At 53.3% G+C, this 19,043-nt stretch overlaps 6 protein-coding genes across 6 annotated transcripts; 3 read left to right on the plus strand and 3 right to left on the minus strand.

Moving 5' to 3' along the window:
- Positions 1 to 3,508: 3,508 nt before the first annotated feature.
- On the minus strand, positions 3,509 to 5,313 carry QC761_701970 (uncharacterized protein; the record flags this gene model as incomplete). Its single annotated transcript, XM_062881785.1, has 2 exons — positions 4,767 to 5,313; positions 3,509 to 4,225 (listed from the first exon to the last, which is right to left on the minus strand). The coding sequence occupies exons 1-2, from the start codon at positions 4,785 to 4,787 to the stop codon at positions 3,509 to 3,511; spliced, it is 738 nt and encodes a 245-aa protein (XP_062728037.1). The 5' UTR covers positions 4,788 to 5,313.
- Positions 5,314 to 7,521: 2,208 nt separating this feature from the next.
- Positions 7,522 to 11,204, plus strand: QC761_701960 (uncharacterized protein; the record flags this gene model as incomplete). The annotated part of the gene is made up of 4 exons (XM_062881784.1): positions 7,522 to 8,585; positions 8,678 to 9,838; positions 9,899 to 9,964; positions 10,019 to 11,204. The coding sequence occupies exons 2-4, from the start codon at positions 8,769 to 8,771 to the stop codon at positions 11,202 to 11,204; spliced, it is 2,322 nt and encodes a 773-aa protein (XP_062728038.1). The 5' UTR covers positions 7,522 to 8,585; positions 8,678 to 8,768.
- Positions 11,205 to 11,852: 648 nt separating this feature from the next.
- Positions 11,853 to 13,371, plus strand: QC761_701950 (uncharacterized protein; the record flags this gene model as incomplete). Its single annotated transcript, XM_062881783.1, has 2 exons — positions 11,853 to 11,857; positions 12,246 to 13,371. 2 exons carry the CDS (start codon positions 11,853 to 11,855, stop codon positions 13,369 to 13,371), a joined length of 1,131 nt encoding a protein of 376 aa, XP_062728039.1.
- Positions 13,372 to 14,105: 734 nt separating this feature from the next.
- QC761_701940 (uncharacterized protein) lies at positions 14,106 to 16,337 on the minus strand (the record flags this gene model as incomplete). The annotated part of the gene is made up of 1 exon (XM_062881782.1): positions 14,106 to 16,337. The coding sequence occupies one exon, from the start codon at positions 16,335 to 16,337 to the stop codon at positions 14,106 to 14,108; it is 2,232 nt and encodes a 743-aa protein (XP_062728040.1).
- A 424-nt stretch (positions 16,338 to 16,761) lies between these two features.
- ALD2 (mitochondrial aldehyde dehydrogenase) lies at positions 16,762 to 18,977 on the plus strand. The gene is made up of 2 exons (XM_062873156.1): positions 16,762 to 17,325; positions 17,381 to 18,977. Exons 1-2 carry the CDS (start codon positions 17,069 to 17,071, stop codon positions 18,747 to 18,749), a joined length of 1,626 nt encoding a protein of 541 aa, XP_062728041.1. The 5' UTR covers positions 16,762 to 17,068; the 3' UTR covers positions 18,750 to 18,977.
- Positions 18,527 to 19,038, minus strand: QC761_0104420 (uncharacterized protein; the record flags this gene model as incomplete). The annotated part of the gene is made up of 2 exons (XM_062873157.1): positions 18,814 to 19,038; positions 18,527 to 18,723 (listed from the first exon to the last, which is right to left on the minus strand). The coding sequence occupies exons 1-2, from the start codon at positions 18,956 to 18,958 to the stop codon at positions 18,527 to 18,529; spliced, it is 342 nt and encodes a 113-aa protein (XP_062728042.1). The 5' UTR covers positions 18,959 to 19,038.
- Between the last annotated feature and the right edge of the window lie 5 nt (positions 19,039 to 19,043).

The following is a 19,043-nucleotide window of genomic DNA, read 5'->3' on the forward strand; positions in this document are numbered from 1 at the left end:
TCAAACCCTGCGACTCGGACGCAGGACCGCTGCCTTTGGGGCAGACATGCTAACCGTTACACCAATCGGGAGTGTTTTCTTTGCTGATGAGAGAGTAGTTGGGAAGTTGCTCGATATGGCAGCAGGCAGGCAGATATCGGATGGTATATAAGGAAGGAGCAGTATGAAAAGAGCAGCCTAGGGAACAGTAGCATGAAAAGGAGAAGCCTGAGAAAAAGCAGTATGGGAAAAGTAGTATGGGGAAAAGTCGCATGGGGAAGTACTATATAGAGAAAAGAAGCATGAAAAAGAAGCATGAAAAAGAAGCATGAAAAAGAAGCATGGAAAAGAGAAGGATAAAAAAAAGAAGCATGGGGAAATATAACACAGGGGAATATACCTTGCCATATAGCATCTTCAACATACGTAGTGCTAAGGAGGTAAGGGTCAAGACCTGGGACAAAAGGATAATGGCCGTCTATGTGATAGATAAAAAAAGTCAAAAAAATGAGAACTCCCGAGCAGCTACCTCACTGCACCCCCACGATCATCTTTCTGTTTTTTCTTTCTTTGAGACATATTTGCGGCTTTAGCTTTTCCTCTCTTGTAGAGGAATCGGTTTCGACACGAGCGAAGTTTTTGTTCTTATAACCTCTCAAGGGAGGAAGTCTGAGATGCATGCTCAGGTTTTTTTTAAAGATAAATGCACCTCCAGATATATACTCCGTTTTGTAAGGAGGGCAATCCTGTATGTGACCGTGGAAGTGCAACCTCTTATAGCACTTTTGGCTAATAAGAGGGAAATAACTGCAAACCCCACGATTCGAACATGGGACCTAGCTAACACCCAGGACAGGAAGGTATCTTTTTTGACCTTCCTACCTAATGCTTCGCTAAATACTTCCAATTACACCAGTTCAGGGTTTTCTTATTGTCGGAAGAAAAAGCTGGAGAGTGGGGTAATAGGAACGGCAAGAGCTGCCTAAGAGAGCAGAGATTAAGGAAGGCAAGAGCGAGCAGGCAGCAGCAGTGCTAGAGATCTGGGAAAGAACAAAGCAGACACCAAGTTCAATCTATTGCAAAGAAATGGCAAAAAGTTGAGTACCCCTTGCAGCTACGAGGGAGCAAGTGGGCAGCAATAGAGGGTTTGGAAATACTAGAAGAGAGTGACGATAGACGGAAGCAACACGGATGACGCGATTCCTGCTTTTATGATGTGTTGCATCTCAGCTTACTATTTTCAATGTAAACACTTCTGCCAGAGGTATTGGATATGCTGATGCGACATGTCTCTTCTCCATGAAACAGTGTCAAAAATAAGTCGAGTTAGATATCTTTTCCACGAGAAAATCAGATTTTCCACAAGAATATCAAAAAGCGAAAACCCCTAACAGCGACCTCGATGGACTCCATCTCGCCTCTGCTCAGTATCCATACACAACCCCCGGGCCGCGTCCTTTGCCCTACAACCCGGAAGAAGAGAAGACGACAACTCTTTGTGTGAGTCTGGACCCGAAGGAGGAAATAGCTGCGAACCTCACGATTCGAACGTGAGACCTGACGGATATCAAAAAGCCGGAGGGTCTGTACCCTGGGTTATTGATAATTGTCACATGCTTCCAATTACACCAGCTGGGGTTTGTTCTCTGGTTGCCGATTGAACAGGCAAGAGGATGGGATTATAACGAACCTAGAAGGCGGGTACTGAAATTGCTGGTTAGCAAGAGAGACCGGGGGTTGAGTTTGGGAAGGAGATGGCATATGGAGAGGAAGGAACGTAGCGTCATTGCTATGTGGGCCTGTTGAGACGGAATGGGGAAAATATCAAAAGAGCAGGTCAAAAACATTGCTACACAGTCCAGGAGTACGAAGATGATAAAGCAATGAAAGCGCTGACTTGATAATCATTACCGGGGCAATGCTCAACCAGATAGGCAGCAGCAAACAACATGACGGGTCCCAACTCTCGTGGTAATTGTCGATAACGAACCAGACAACATTTGGAGCTGACAGACAGCAAAAACATGCCTTCCTACATCAAAAGCACTGCACCATGCCCCATTTGCTCATCAGCTGTCAAACAGGGCGCCAGCCGGACAAATTTGGAAAGTGGCCAGTTCAAGATAGAAGAGCAAAAGTTACAGGAGCACAAGATGTTGACCTACATCTTTGTCAGTGATGCCTGTAAATTATCACTTACCTCCAACATTATTATCCACCTCCCCGTTTCCCCCGGATCCAACCCCGAAGCCCACCGGCCCCCTCCGGCCGGGCTACCCCCGACCCCTATCCGGAAGACGTGTTTCACCCCGGTTCCTCAACGGCCTCCACCGGTACCCACCTCCCACATCCCCACTTAGGGCGTTCAACGGTTTCAGAATGCGTGCTTTACATACCAGGAACCTTGGCTATCGTCAACTGCCGGCCGCTTGCCAGCCGGGGGTGGATGGATGATGCGAGACCAAAGGGCAATAGATCCGGGACCATTGAAGAAGGTGAACAGACCGCTTTTTTGTTATCGGCGACTGATCCAGATGAACTGAGGTCTAGACTTTCGTCAGATGAGGGATAGGGCGATGGAGATGGCAGAGTGGAGGGAATGTTGCTCGGTGAGAGGATGAGGGTTGCATCTGGACGAGAGCACACGAGAAAGGCTGGGAGGGGGTACAACCACCGGGGGAGAGGATGTGACGACGCACAAAAATTGTGTAAGAGAGGCAGAGTGGGCGTTTTGGGGGATTGACTTCCCACCTTGGTCACAGCTGCATCTACAGATCTGTATGGCCAGTCCGAACTGTCAGTGTCAGTGTCATCCGAAGCCAAACTCAACCCATCCGACTCCGACAACTCCCATCCTCTCCTCCTCCTCCTCGCATCTTCCTCGCTTGGATAATACCAATCTTTCCTCCCCTTCGGACCCCGAATCCCCAAAATTTCCTCCTCTGCTGCCGTGTGACGAACCGTGTCCTTCTGCTGTTCCCAAAATCCAACCGCCCACGGCGGCCCGCCACATGTGCCCCAGATTTTCCAATTCACACAGAGTTGGATCCAGGTGGATTCCCCGGAAATTGCGCTCTGGTGATCCTCAACCTGTGATTGGCTGCCGTCCTAGCGAACTGTTAACCCTGGATTCGATAGGAGGAGGGTGCAAAAGCAACACCCGCTCCTGCTGACCAGCGCGGCACAGAAGACAACTCACAATTCAGGGGTACACACCACTTCAAAGGGCAAGAAACAGCGCATTTGCTCAAAGTCAAAGCCAACGTCACAACTCTCAAAACAAATCACATTAAGGTCATGTTTCCATATCATTATGTAAAAAAAAGACAGCGCCTTCACTGTGCCCAAAGCTTGTCAAGTGAAAACAGCAAAAAAGCGCTGCCAAAAAAATACAATTAGAAGATTAAATACATAGGTGTGGTATCATCATTATCGCTTGTCAATCCACCTGTTTTCCCACAAAAGAAATTTGCTTTGCTTGCTTGCTGTGATGTCCCAAAAAATAACAATACTCTCTTACTTAACAAGTTTAAGCAAGGAGAGCAAGGACACCGGCAAAGGCGGCGAGGGCAATGCTGCCACCGACGGTGGAGGCACCGGCGGTGAAGACAGGCGGAGGAGGAGTGGTGCCGGAGGGAACGCCACCGGTGGGAACGGCGCCGGAGGGAGCAGGGACGCCGGGAGCACCGGGGCCGCCAGTGGGGCAGGGGACCTCGACGGTCTCGTAGATGACGGTGGGGATGACCGTGGTGATGGAGGTGCTGATGGTCTTGATGGAGGTGCCGGGGCACTCAGGAGCAACAGTGACGAAGGTGGGGATGGGAGCGGGCTTGGTGGGCTCCTCGTGGCCGGAGGTGGGGTAGGGAGGGTGCTCGACAGCGGTGGTGTTGGAGTAGTGGTGCGAGCTGGTGGCGATGGGGGTGGGCTCGACGTCGGTGACGGGGCAGACGGTGGTGGAGACGGCGATGGTCTCGGTGACGACGTGGGTGGCATCAGCGGGGCAGTCGGTCACGGTCTCAGCGCAGTCGGTGACGGTGTAGGTCGAGGTGGCGTAGATGGTAGAGGTGGTGATGGGGAAGACGGAGCTGGTGACAACGGTGGCGCTGGCAGGGCAGTCGGTCACCTCAGGGACGCAGGAGGTGACGGTGTAGTACTCAGTAGAGTAGACGGTGGAGTGAGCCTCCTCCGCAACATCCTGGGCAATGGCAGCGCCAGCGAGGGCAACGGCAGCAACGGCGAAACGCATCTTGAAGGTTTGGGGGGGTTGGTTCGTTAAAAACGAGGATAGATGTGAGTGTTGTAAAAAGGGGTTGGTAAAGACCGACTAAAGCTATAGAGCTTAAGAGTTGTTGTTAAAGAATGGACGACCGAAGTCAAAGAGCTGGAGACAATTGGCTGTGTGAGCTGAGGAAGGAAAGAGAAAAGAAACAGAAGTTCGGCGGACGGCGGTCATTGTTAAATATCCATCCCCCGGGCACCTCGACTTGCGGTGCACAACATGCGGGAAATTACCGTCAGCGCCGGCTGCCCAATTCGGTGGACGCTAATCCAGGGGCTCGGTGGAGGGAACATTGAAGGCAACATCAACATCCCCGCCGTGGCTGCGGATCCCAGTGGTCCCCTGAGGATGCCCCTGAGATGCACTGCAGCGACCGACCTTCTCCTTTGCGGAAAAAGACCCGCCGAGTAACAAGCCAGCTACCCCCTATCCAGACAGCACCGAGACAGGGGTCTGCTGTGCTCTCGAAATCCGGGTTGGCCAACGCTGGTCAACGCGAGGCGCTTACAATGTCTTGTGGTCTGCTCATGAATTTGACCTGTGCAACCCTTCTGATTTGGCTAACCAGCGCCTCTCTTCCGCCGGGTTTTCCAATTTCGTCTCTGGCCAGTTCACCGCAAGAGATTCCCCGTTTGCTGCACTCCCTTTAGCAGACCCGGTCATGATCTGATAGTGGATGGGACCGGATACAAACAAGCGGTCGAGGCGGTGGAGGAAAGGTGGAGAAGCCGGCCTCTCTCCGCATTTTCTGGACCTGGGTGCCCGTTGCCCATGTGCGCCCGTGCTGTAACGGTCGGCCAGAAAACTGCCGCCAACAACGACGCGTGCGGTGAACCGTGACGGGAGCACACCCACTGCGCTACTGTGCGTTGCGGGGCGCGTATTTGCTTGCTGGATTGCCAGGTGTTCCTCGACGTGGTTTGTTTTGTGTGCTGGCAATGCTCAATGCTCCCTCCATCTCGTGGAATTGAAACAACACATGGCCTGGCAAAGTGCTTGCAGGAGGACCTCAAACCTCGAAAATGGTCGATCATGAATTTTCGATTAGTGGCAGCTGACAGCGGTCAGCACAGACGCGGAACTGTCTGAAAGGCAGTGTACATAGACTGCTTGAATATAACCAGACGCTAATGCAGGTACCATGAGATGCGCGCTTTTGATTCGATGTCTCTTTCAACACCAATCCCAGGACCCTGCCAAAACAGAAGCGAGATCACAATTTCTGAGCCAACGCCCACCGCCAGAAATTGTGATGAACGCCACAGCCAGGAAAAGATCTCTTTTCCTCTTGGGTCGCACTGCTCTCCGCGCCTGTTTCTTGCCGAGAAGGCTTAATCTCGTGGAACGATCTCTTGGAAGCCGGGAATTTCATGCATCGTCCTTGTGTCCGGAGTTGAGTCCATCGCCTTGTCGTCGTCCGTTGTCGTGGCTGTTCAATGGATCAGCAGTTTCAAGATGCTGCAGAGGGAAGATCTTGTGGTGATATTTCCACATCGATCCGGAGTCGGAGAGTCGGAAGAAGAGTCGGAAGAAGGAGGATGACGTGAGGTTCTCAGTCATCAGAGGAAGGTTTGACAAGATCACCGTTCGTGCCTTGCTTTTCGTACCCGTTCAGCCGTTCCTGCCGTTTACGCCGTTGCCAGATGCAAATTTGTGTTTTCGATATCTCTGGGCACGCACTGGACCAACAAGCCATCAACAGTCTCGGCCCGGCCATTGGAGCGTCATTTCGTGGTGTGCCAATTCTGGCGACATCGTTGCGGAACAGCCTTTCCTGATTTGCTCGCAGTTCAAGATTGGGACTCGGCCCTTTCGCCCAGTCAGAGCCATCGAATCTCAAAATCCCCATTTCTGTCATTACACCGCAAAAAAGCTTCATCGAGACAATCAAGACATCACCAAGCAATGCAACCCTCATCCTTGTCGTCGACGAGCGGTCAAAGACACCTCGGCGGTCACGCATTTTCTCCCCACAAAAGGAGACAGCCGGGGTGCATCATGCATGAGTACGGCTGCCGATATATCTATCGTGGCGGCCGCTGGTGCAGATCACTGCACCGATCCCATTGCAGCTTGACCGACTCGATGTTGCTAGAGACACAGTCTCACCTCCACGGAGTGATTCGAGACTTGTTGCGCCTCGCAGACGACGATACCTGACGACCAGCTGAACTTGAGCAGAGCCAGTGGCTGAAAGGGACAGCACATGACACATTCCAGCATGCTTCCGGAGCCTTCATCTGGATCTTCTGGCCAACTCCCCTCCACGGATCTGGATATCAGTTGCAAAGACTGGGGAAGCTCGTTGGCCCCCTCGATGGCGGATCAAAACTTATCGGCCGAACTCATGCTTCAACCTCGTCTACCACTGAGTCTGTGCGACACACGGACCCCGGCATCATTGGGCTTTTTTCTCGTTGCTGTTTCGGCAGAGGTGCAAGTGCACTTCGTGTCATCGATTCTCTTTGGGCTTCTTATACAGTCATCGATTCTCTTTGGGCTTCTTATACAGTCATCAACTCACCTCAGGAGCACCCACCTCAGTCCTTCAAGTGAAGATCAGGTACCTTGGCACTCTGGAAGATGCAGAGAGCAATCTGTTCATAAAGCATTTTGGGCTCACAGTATTGACAACTATACAGTACGGCGTCACCGAGACTGACAGAGGGGCTTTCTGGGATGGTTCACAGCAAACGAGGCGATGCAGACCAAATGGACGACCAACAGGAGCGATTGCGATCTGGACCGTATTCAGTGACCAGCGACAAGCTGTGTTTCATCATCACGACACAGCAAAGCGGCAACGTCCGAGAAGGCTTTCCGGACCCGGTGTGGATTCACGGTGTGGCGGTGCTAATGGCGGTCGGGCTTGCAAAAGGAAGATACCTAGGAGAGACCGGGGCCGGACCCGTTACTGGGTCGGAAGCGGCTCTTCACCGGGAGGGACAAGAATCACGACTTGTGCACCAATGCGGGCAGCTGCATGTCCCACAAGTCAGCTGAATTTCTTGGGAGACCACAAGGCAGTTCGGCAGGCTGAAATCATCAACGAAACCGACCACTCACCGTCCACCATCACCAAACCCCGCGGCATTTTATTGGGGCTCTTGTTCAACACAGCCTCGGCCTCATAAACCGGCCGCTTTTGGGCTGTGGCTGTCGGGTTCACACGGTTCAAATCCAAGGCGGATGAATTGGCTGATTGCACCGCCAGCGACGAATCACAGGAAGTGATCAGTGCTTCCTAGCTGCATCCCTCTCTCAAAGTCGCATCGCACTGCAGCGTCAGCACTATTTGACTAAGCAGCAGGAGACAGTCAATTAAGGACGTTTGGTTGTTGGGGGCCGAATTCAAAGTGTCCAAGTGGAACCGGGCAGGACTCAAAGGGCTTGGAGACATCTCAGTGGTCCACGATCGGTATGATGTATTTGATGCTCTGTGACTGGATGCAAAGCGTGAAGGTCCGTGCAGCCAACGAGGCCTCTTGGCTTCCTGGGGGTCCAAAGACCGAATCAGCGGTGCGGTCCTTGCCTGGGCCCTGCCGGAGCCCCAAAGCCCTACGGGACGAAACAGGAAACAAACAGTGGGGCCCCGGCCGATGAGTCGTTGCAGCAGAGCGGCTGCGCATTCAATACGCAGCGGAATGGTGGGATGCAGGACAAACCAACGACATTTCTAGGCAGAAAAGCTCATCGACATTGCGACAAAACATGAATGGCGGCCGCCCTCTTGCTCGGGGAATGGCGGTCGTCATTTCTCCACTGTATGCTGGGTATGTCTGATTGACATTGAAACTGGCATTATCATCAGTTGGCTGTAGCTTGGCTACGGGGAAAACTGCACAAGCATCGAGCGGTCGTACATGCATCTCGACGAGGCTGTGGCTATCCGCATCCTTGTCCTCACAGCATATTCTCCCTCTTCCCTCCCTTCCGCTGCATGCAGCCGGTGACGTCCACTTGGTGTCCTCAGTTCTAGGGTTCCATCGTCTGTCTTGTACATTTGGTATAAATGCCCCAGATGCCTGGCTTCCTCAGGGTGACCCCCATCCCATCCCCATAAGGCTGCTGGCTGCCTGCAGGTTTCCTTAGACGTTGAGCGCGGACCACACTTTAGCGACTTACACACCCACAGACGCCTCACTCCTACTTTCGCCGCATAACCTGACCACTCCCCCCTTTCCCGTCCTCCCCCTTCCCCTCCCCCTCCCCCGCAATTGGAGTCATCCTTTTTTACACCCGAGTGTCTTGAGATCGAGACCGACCCTCTTTCTTTTTCTCTTTCTCTTCCCTCTCGCCTTTCCATCTACATACTTGACCGGTACTGGTGAGTTGCTCCCCTCCATCATTGTCAATGCTGCTGCCCAAGTGTAATGAATAGCCTGGCTTGACCTCGACTGACCACCCATCATTCTGTAGCTGTGTCCAGTATTGCATAGCTACTTGTCTAACTATATAACATCCTTATCCTGGCGCTGGCAAGTCCTTGAAGCTATTCCGATCTTCCGGTATGGCCTCCCAGATTAACGCCGCTGGCGTCGCCTCGACACCACCACATGTCTGCTCCCACTGCAAAAAGTCCTTCGCCCGCCACTGTGATCTCAACAAGCACGCAAAGTCCCACAGCAGACCATACAAGTGCCTGTACACAAACTGCAAGTATCACGAGCACGGCTGGCCAACCGCCAAGGAGCTGGAACGACATGTCAATGACAAGCATTCGCCATCTCCGAGAACCTTTGCGTGCCTGTACCAGCCATGCCCATACCGGTCAAAACGGGAATCGAACTGCAAACAACACATGGAGAAAGCCCACAAGTGGAAGTATGTGAGGAGCAAGTCAAACGGCAAGCGACTACCGACCACAGGCCAGTCCGATATCGTCTACCGTCTGAAGATCGATGAAGCCACTCTTGGGGTCCGGAACTTTGGCCCAAGTCCCATCTCACCGCAGCCGCCATTAATACCACCACGTGGCCAGGATTTCGTTCTTTACGACGACGACCAGCAAGAAGATGCCTTTGGCGAGGAGGACGACGAGGCTTATTCTGGGTTCCAGAACCCGGAAGGATTCCAGTCTTACCTCCCATGGAACTCCCCAAATACTCGCGTCCGGCAAGCCGAGTCCGTGATCGATTCCTGCAACGATACTCTCGAGAGGCCGCTGGGCTCAGAGTTCTACGGCAGCGGACTTCTGGATCCAAGACTTTCATCTTACCAAACGCCTCCAGGCTCGGAGTCTCATCGCACCCCTGATACGCCCTGCCTTGATATTGCGGCTGCGATCAAAGTCGAGTCTCCAACCGTGACAATGGACTTCTTTTCGCCACCAAAACGGAAATATGAGGCTGTCGATGGGTCATCACAAGAGTCGAAGCCTACCACCAACGCAACCCGTGGAGCTTCAAATCCCAGAGCGCACCGCGCAACTTCCGGTCCAGCCAAGAGCACTCTCAACCGCAGAGACAGCTTCGATGAAGACGGCCACCGCCCAACTAAGAAGGCAAGGCAAATGCCCGTGGAGGATTTCAGCGACACGAGCATGCCGGATATCTTTCGATTTGCCCACCCGACTATCTAGTATGTGTTGAGCTTCGGTCCCGCACGCAGAAAACGTCTGCTAACATCCTGTTTCAAAAGTGACAGAGACCAGAAGGAGACGTATTCCCCATGCCACACAGTTCACAGGGATATTTCCACTCTGGTGTGAGTAAGCCCATGTCCAGCATAGTCCCAGACTCCGTTAACACTGGTGGGTAGACGACATCTGAGCAGGCCGGCGCATCGTTTCAAGGTCACCGATCGGTTCATTTCATCCTTTGATCAAGACGAGAACTTTCGTCATCCGAGAGTTGGTGTTTGCCGTTGGTGCTGGTTGACTTTTACGGACCGATCCGAATTCGAGGATCATGTCTCAAATCCGTGCGAAAAGGTCTCTAGAGGGAAGCGAGAGAAGTGGAGGGTTCTTTTGAACAGCTTCACTCCCCTGGTTGATCTGCCGGTCCATACACAGTCAACTTTCGACGTGGTTCGGGAAAGCGAGGAGGATGGTTGGGATCGGCTGTCGAGAGGGCTGGAACAGTCGCCAGAGGTTGATGGTAGCACTTGTGCTCCGGAGACATCTCCGGCTTTGGTCTACCCAACCACTCATGGAGAATTTGTCTCCATGACGGAACACCAAAGGCTCCTAAAGGAGCATCAAGCACTCCAGGAGAAGCATCGTCAACTACTTGGCCAGGTCACACAGGCCATGTACGCCCAGCAGGTCTGTGACAACGCCAGGACCCAGTCTTTAGATGCTCGGGACAACATGCTCCTCGCAGCCATGTCGCGAGAGGCTCACAAGGGGTCTGCCCTGGCTCATCAACAACGCAAACTTTCGGACCGGGACAATCTCGTGCAGCACATGGACTCTCGATCCACGGATGTTGACGTCCAGGGTTTTCTGGAAGAAGTCGAGAGCGCCCACAAGGGCCTGTCGAGGCAAGATTCTGGCTTGAGCACCACATCCCGTTCGACCATCCACCACGTCCCCCCAAGCCCACCGGTCAAGTCTCTCGACTACGTTGATGACGACCAGCAAAATGCGGCTCATGGCTCCGGCAGCCAAAACGCCAGGAAGCAGCCTACGTCTCATGCCGACTCGGGCTACGCAACAGAAGGCAGACGCGGCAGCCTCGCCGAGCTGGGCCTGTCTACCGTTGCGGGGGTGGCCACGTCAGCAATGATGCATCACCCTCACCACTCCATGACGACGGCAACGACGACTGATAATACGTTTATGAAGGATATGTTTATGAGCACCGGTCATGAGGAGGAGCAGCATTCGCAAGAGCAGACTCAGCATCATCTTCTTGATACTAGCTTGACGGACCCTTTTCTTGACTATGGGTTTTCTTCGGCGAGCCAGTTAGAGGCTGATCTGGAGTTTGGTTTTCCTATCTAAAGTCATTTCCTTTTGGTATTTTCTTTTCATCCATCTAGAAACACATCTAGATTTCTGGGTTTTCTTTTTTCTTCTTTTTTTCTTTTCGGTTTATCTGGGCGGCTTTTCTGTCACTTTTGATAAACATTTGGGTAGCGATTAGCGGGTAGCGGGATCTGCTCTTTTTCTAGTCCGTCGGGTACGGTATTTCCTCTCTCTTAAAATCACGGGTTTATGTGATATGGTTTATGGGTTGGTTGTCATGGGATATATGTACTTATGTAAGGACAGGGGGTGGCAAAGATGCCGGGGATTGGTATGCATTAAGGCTCACAGCTACATATATCAAGGAACAATCCCCCCAAAAAACACGGCAACAAAACAGACATTGAGTGGTGTATAGATTCCCAACTCTGTTTCTTTTTGGTTTTGTATACGTTGAACAAGAGAGAGAGAGTTATGCATATCTTTGTCATACCGTACACTGCAGGATATGACGGATAGCTTAGTTTGACAAACGAACACAAGGAAATAAATAAACAAGATATCATCTGCCGAGTTTTCTTCCTGGCGGTCCTTCAGTTCAGAATGTCGCGTTTGAATTTATATCAAATGTCTCATTGGTTTGATGGGTGAATCCTTCCATAAGGCAACTTTTGCCAAGAGAGAATGGAGTTTACGGCAGGGGCAACCCCTGTCTGGTTCCAGCAGCGCCAAGACATGGGATTCAACCTCGCCTTGACTTGACGCGGCCGTGATCGTGCTTTGCGACAACTTCAACTTTTACTCAGTTTTGGTCATTTTTTGCGTTTATCGCCATACATTTGCCGTATTATTTGTTGCATACCATCATCAGTGATACACTAATCATGCCCTCCTAACCCTTTCTTGTTTATATATTCCCCATCCCACCCCCGCGAAAAATGAACCTCACGATCCCCGCCTAAACCTCCTCTTCCTCCTCGTCTGGCTCCTCCTCCTTTTCATCTCGTACCTCAACTCTTACGACGACCCCTCCTCCATCTTTTATTCCGAAACCGCATCCTACACCCCTCGGCACAGCAAACTCCTCTCTCACCAAGCCGATTTATACCTCGCCAACCCGCCCCCTAGACCTCCTCCCCCCTCCGACGAAAACGACAACAAATTCCTCTGCATCGGCATCCCCTCCATAAACCGCACCACCCAGTCCTTCCTCAAGCACACAATCGGCACCCTCCTCCTCCCCCTCTCCCCCGCCCAGCGTTCGTCGGTCCACTTGGTTGTCTTGCTAGCCGACCGTCCAGCGGAGAAACACAGCGCGTATGGGGAGGGGTGGTTGGAGAAGGTTGTTGATGAGGTTCTCATTTACGATGACCCGCCACCTTCTGAGGGGGGTGTATACAAAAAGGTGCCGTTTGAGCTTGTGGACGGCCGAGAAAGGGGGAAGACGAGGGTTGAAAACATGAGGTTGGATCACTCCCTGTTGGTGGAGACTTGCATGAACCAGGGAAGTGAGTATTTCGCCTTGGTGGAGGATGATGTTGTCGCTTCAGGGGATTGGTTTACCCGGCTGAACAAAGGGTTGGGGTTTCTGGAGGGGAGGAAAGGGGAGGAAGAGTGGTTGTATCTGAGGTTGTTTCACTCGGAACTGTTGATGGGGTGGAATAGTGAGGAGTGGAGGACGTACCTCGGTTGGTCTTGCACAGTCTACGCGATTGTGCTCGTCTCGTTTCTGGTGCTACGATCAAAAAGGTGGTTGTGTTTTGGGAGGTTGGGGAGGCAGAACGCGGATGTGTTTCGGTATGCGACTGCGATGGTGTTCGGTCTTTGGCTGCCGGCGTTGATTGCGCTGTGGTTTCTTTCTGGGAGGATTTCGACAAGTAGGATCAACCCTTTCGCTTGGACGTCGCACGGGGTGAGGGAGATGATGAACTATGGGTGTTGCGCGCAGGGGCTGGTGTTCCCTAGGAGGCAGCTCCCTGGAGTTTTTAAGCTGATGAGGTACCCGCCTTATCGGTTTCCGGGGGATATGATACTGGAGGGGTACGCGGGGGATCACGGGCTCAGAAAGTGGGCGTTGGATCCGAGTGTGCTTCAGCATGTGGGCTTCACCGAGAGCTCGGCCGGGCCGAGGAGGGCGGAGGTGTGGAACTTTAGTTTTGAGAGGTTGACTCCAAAGACGACGGGTTGGGGGTGGGGGGGTTAGGAGATTCTCTCTGCTTTGATCCGTCGGGGTTGGGTGTGGCGTTTTTGGGTGTGTTTTAGTACGACGTCAATGATCATAATATTTGGATACCATACTACTGTTTCAAAGCATCGAACGTGCAAAGTGGACGACGGTGACAACAGTGACCACGGTGACGATAATGTGATGGTCAACAAAAAGTCAACAATGGTGGCGGGACGATGCCGATGACAGCAGCCAACAGCGCGACCACACCTTAGATACCCCAGGTCTGCACCAGCTTTCAGCGAAGTAACTAACGTAGTCTATGCCAGGATCTTTAGCTCAGTGGTCAGTCAGTATCTGACTGCAACCGACTGGCCATCGGTTGCCAAAAAGAGAACATCCACCAGAGCTCTTCGCTTTAGATAGTGGGTTCCAGTCCCTACTCCAACCCCTTTTCTACATTTATCTTTCCTGTTTTACTTTTCTTTGGCTGGCAGTGTTGCTCCTCTGCACCTGCGACCTGGGACAGGGAGATGAGATGAAATGGGCCAAGTACACACAGGTCCAACCAGGTATTAATGAAGCTAACCTCATGATGAATTTAATAGTATCCTATCTGTCGTTGTGAATCTTCTCTCTAAGCTTTCGACTTGTCAACCTAATCTGAACAAACTAGCAACCACTGGTTTTCCCAACACCAGACACCTGTAACGCCACATGATGCTGCCGCCCACTGCAATGCTATTGAAAAACACAAAACCAAGCATCAATCACAGTCTAATCCTCCCCTGCCCACCACCGCTGCTGCTACTCCCATCACCACCGCCACCAAACCACCTCCTGATATCTCCTCCACCCTTACCACTACCGCCCCCGTTATCATCCCCACCCATCCACTTTGGTTTCTTGATCCCCTCCCCAAACCCCTTGAACCAATCGGGGGTGTCAAAGGTGTCAATCGTGTTCTTCATCCTATGCCCCAGCGCCTCGAAGAAGTTTTCGTCATCTCCGTCATTGCTCAGCGTCACCTGCCCCCTGTCCCTCCCTACCCGGCGAGCAGAAGTATTGGCCTGATGTCTACTCCCACCACCTCCCGAAGTAGGAGAGGTAGCAAAAGGCGTAGTCGGCGCCCTCGCCGAGCTACCAGTCGACGACCTCGGGATCGACAAAATTGGCCCACCCCTCCTGCCGCCACCACCATTCGTCGATGAGCCCAGCTCTGCCCTCCTGTTATTCCTCACCGACGCCGAAGTCCCATTCAGCTCCCTCTCAATCAGATCCCTCCCTTCCCTCCAAGAGCCCGTACCATAAAACCTCTCCTCCTCCCCCTCTCCATCATCTTCATCCTCCCCACCCATGCCAAACGCAGCCCCAAACCCAAACATGGTCTGCACTTTGCCGTACAGCCCAAACAAGGTCGCAAAAACAGGCAACAGAATAAACGCCGGGAACAGATAGTTGAACCACTCCCCCAGCGGCGTCAAATCAATCAGCTTGCCCAAAAACCCATAAAACACCGTGTCCTTGTAGAGCGCGCTCCCCAAAAACGTCATAAAGTTGTAACTCAACGGCACGCTCAACCTCGCCACCTGGCTAGCATACCAGAACGCGCTCTCCGGCGCCGTATTCCTCTTGACCAACGCCCTCCCCCTCCAGACCTTGACCTCCGTAATCGAAATCAACGCCGCGGCACACATGTACAGCAGCCAAAACGCCGCGATCGCCTGCCCCGCCAACCCAACCTGTCCTCCGCTCTCTCCCAGAGGATCGTGATGAATAACCGTATACCGAATCACCGACAGACTCGGAAATAAATCCTTGACCAACTCAGACCAAACAATGCAAACAGACGCCAACCCCAAAACCCCACCCAGCGCCATCCTCAAGTACGGCGCAACATGATAATGAAACAGGTATCTTGTGTAAGGAGTAAACAAGCTCGCCCTCTCCCACAAGCTCGTCGACCCCGCCGTTCTCGTCCCCTTCCCAAAATCCAACCTCTTGCTCCCCGCCGAGTCCAAAATCGCCTGCGTCCTCACCACCTCCTCCAACAGCCTATTCCACTCACTCCCATACCTCGACCTCGCATGCCTCGCCCTGACCAAATCCCTCGTCAGCTCCGCCAGCCACTTCTCCGTAATCACATTCGGCAGCCCCCTCTCATTCCCCGTCCCCCTAACCGCCCGTCTGGCATTGCTCGGAGTCATCTGCGCCTCCAGACTGACCATATCAACCAAATCCTCAATCCAATCCCTAAACAACTCCGCGCTCCCTCCTTTACGCCGTCCCAACTCCCCAACCTGCAGTTCCAAATCCTCAAGCTCCATCTCCGCATCCTCCATTTTCTCGTATATCCTCGGCGCGTGGCACTGCAGCCTCCTCAACCTCCCGCTCACATCGGCCGACCTAAACAGCCGCCTCGGTATCGACACCAACCCGTGACCCATGAGGTAGATGGCAAGAATCAAACCCCAGCAGTACGCCAGCGCCATGATCGTGCCCTTGAGACTGGCGTCGAACTTCCCGTAGGACCAGAGGACATAGACAAACCCCACCAGCCCTGACCCAAAGACGACGGCATAGTATTGCGCGTTTGCGCGGAGGGAGTCGAGGACCTTGGCTTTCGGCTCGCGGAAGCCAGAGTCGGAGTACTCGGCCAGGATGGGGAGGATGAACCACGTGAGCGCAAAGGTGAGCCAGTAGGTGATTCGCCAGCCTACGCGGAGGGCGGCGGGTGGGAGCCAGATTCCTTTTGGGATGGGGGAGGAGGATGATGAGTCGAGGGGGGAGGCGAGGTCGATTGGGACGAGGAGGCCGATGGAGGCGGGGAGGAAGAGGGCGAAGAAGACGGGAAGGAGGAGGTAAGCGGGGGTTGTGCGGAGGGGGAGGTAGTGGCGGAGGATGAGGAGCACTGTGATGGAGATGAGGAGGAGGGAGAGGAGGGAGAAGGTTTCGGAGAGGACGGGGGAGGGGGAGGGGGCTGCTGTCGAGGTCGTGATCATCGTGGGTGGTGGTGGAGGTGGGTGGGCATAGTCGATTTGTGGTTGTGGATCTGGTGAGTATCGAGTGTACCGCAGAGGTGAATGGCTGTGTCTGATAAACGCGCAATCTCGATATCGAAATTCGATGGTTGGGCAAGGCAAACTTTGGGTCGCCGTTGAAAGGGTCCAAGGGCTGGCTGGGACCAGGACATGGACGATTATGTCACACCACCGCGGGAAGGCAGGGATTAGATAGCGGTTGGCCCACTGGGCAGCGTCTATCTTTAGCGCGCTTTAATTGGGGCGGCCGGCTGATAAGCTGATAAACCCCTCAGCCGAGGGGCGCCGGGATATCGCCCGTTCTCGTTGCCCGTTACTAACCACAGAGCCAACTCGACGACGCCTCCAACTGTCGTGGTCTGTAAGTCGTTGGAGAAATGTATTACCATTACTCTATGCTATGCAGCATTCCCAGATGATATGCAGGGTTACGGTGTTATCTGCAGCCATCTTAAAAGGGAAATAAAGTCCCCACGATCCAAGTAAGGCAAGTGGTTTGACACATTCGACCCAAGACAGGCAGATCCATCCGGATCCGTGACGTTTCTCCATCCAACAGACAAGAACCTTTCCCCGTGTTCCACCCCGCCTTTGTGCCACGGCTTATCAGGTTATCTACTTGCAGCAGCTTGCAGAAGGAGAGGAGGGGTCGTAAGTGAGTTGAGGCGAGGAAGGAGACAGAGATACATAAAATGGCAGTGTTCCCATCGCCGAGGGTGCTGTGTACCCCTTCCCGGACACCACCACTGTTGTCTCTCTCTTTGAGAAGCCACAAGCCCACCACTTTGAGACCACGATACTTTTCCTTGTCTACACATCTCAGAACCAAGATGGAGGTGGAACTCACAGCTCCCAACGGCAGGAAGTGGACTCAGCCATTGGGTCTCTTCATCAACAATGAGTTTGTCAAGAGCAGCAATGAGCAGAAGCTTGCTTCCATCAACCCCACGTGCGTCCGTTTTTCATGAGAGGTCACTCGTTCCTGTTACTGATGCCCACCGTAGAACCGAGGAGGAGATCTGCTCCGTCTACGCTGCCACATCTGATGACATCGACACAGCCGTAGCAGCAGCCCGCAAGGCCTTCAAGGACCCCTCATGGAAGTCTCTCAGCGGCACCGAGCGCGGTGCCCTCATGCTCAAGCTCGCCGACCTAGTCTCCCAACACGCCGAGACCCTCGCCACCATTGAGTGCCTCGACAACGGCAAACCATACACCACAGCCCTCACTGAGAACGTCCCCGAAGTCGTCAACGTATTACGATACTACGGCGGCTACGCCGACAAGAACTTTGGCCAAGTCATCGACGTCGGCCCCGCCAAATTCGCCTACACCGTCAAGGAGCCCTTGGGTGTATGCGGCCAAATCATCCCCTGGAACTACCCCCTCGACATGGCCGCCTGGAAGCTCGGCCCAGCCCTCTGCTGCGGCAACACCGTCGTCCTGAAGCTCGCCGAGCAAACCCCCCTCTCCATGCTCTACCTCGCCAAGCTCATCAAAGAAGCCGGCTTCCCTCCCGGCGTGGTCAACATCATCAACGGCCACGGCCGCGAAGCCGGCGCCGCTCTCGTCCAACACCCCCAGGTCGACAAGATCGCTTTCACGGGCAGCACCGCCACCGGCAAGGAGATCATGAAGATGGCCTCGGCCACCATGAAGAACATCACGCTCGAGACGGGCGGCAAGTCCCCTCTCATCGTCTTTGAGGACGCCGACCTCGACCTTGCCGCGACGTGGTCCCACATCGGCATCATGAGCAACCAAGGCCAGATCTGCACCGCCACGTCTCGCATCCTCGTCCACGAGGACATCTATGACAAGTTCACCGAGGCGTTCAGGGCCAAGATTCAAGAAATTTCGGTGCTGGGCGACCCCTTTGAGGAAACCACCTTTCAAGGACCCCAAGTCACGAAACAGCAATACGAGCGCGTCTTGTCATACATCGACATTGGCAAAAAAGAAGGTGCCACTGTTTTCCTCGGCGGTGAAGCTGCTCCTCAAAGGGGCAAGGGGTTCTTTATTGCTCCTACGGTGTTCACCAATGTGAAGCCGACGATGAGGATCTACCGCGAGGAGATCTTTGGTCCTTGCGTGGCGATTGCTTCGTTCAAGACGGAGGAGGAGGCGGTTGAGATGGCTAATGATAGCACTTATGGGCTTGGGTCGGCGATTTTCACGAGGGACTTGAACAGGGCGCACAGGGTGGCGAGGGAGATCGAGGCTGGGATGGTGTGGATTAATAGCAGTAATGATTCTGATTTCAGGATCCCGTTTGGGGGGGTGAAGCAGAGTGGGATTGGGAGGGAGCTGGGGGAGGCGGGGTTGGCGCCGTATTGTAATGTGAAGGCTATTCATGTGAATATGGCGGCGTAGAGGTAGAGGGGATGGGGTGGTTGTGGTTATTTGCTGGCGATGAGCGCGAGCGTGGTGTAACTACCTTGGGTTGAATGAATGAATATTTGAAGTGTCCCTCCCATGTTGGTGTTGACGGATAAGCAATTGGTGTGAACAAAGTGTGTGAAAGGTTTGGCCATGCTGTCAGTTGATCCCAGGCACTGAAGTTTTATGTGATTACAGGACATTTATGATTTATTATCTGTAGAGGCATCGGAAAACGAGTCGCTACACTTTCCCCATAACTCCAGAATTTGTTGGAGACTTGCTGGA

Source organism: Podospora bellae-mahoneyi, chromosome 7 (assembly GCF_035222275.1).
Source record: "Podospora bellae-mahoneyi strain CBS 112042 chromosome 7, whole genome shotgun sequence".
Classification (NCBI taxonomy): Eukaryota; Fungi; Ascomycota; class Sordariomycetes; order Sordariales; family Podosporaceae; genus Podospora; species Podospora bellae-mahoneyi.

What these genes read in the sequence shown, in the direction of transcription:
- ALD2 (XM_062873156.1), top strand. Translation starts at nt 17,069, where the DNA reads ATGGCAGTGTTCCCATCGCCGAGGGTGCTGTGTACCCCTTCCCGGACA. An exon ending in CTTGCTTCCATCAACCCCAC is followed by an intron (nt 17,326 to 17,380) that starts GTGCGTCCGTTT and finishes TGCCCACCGTAG; the next exon opens with AACCGAGGAGGAGATCTGCT.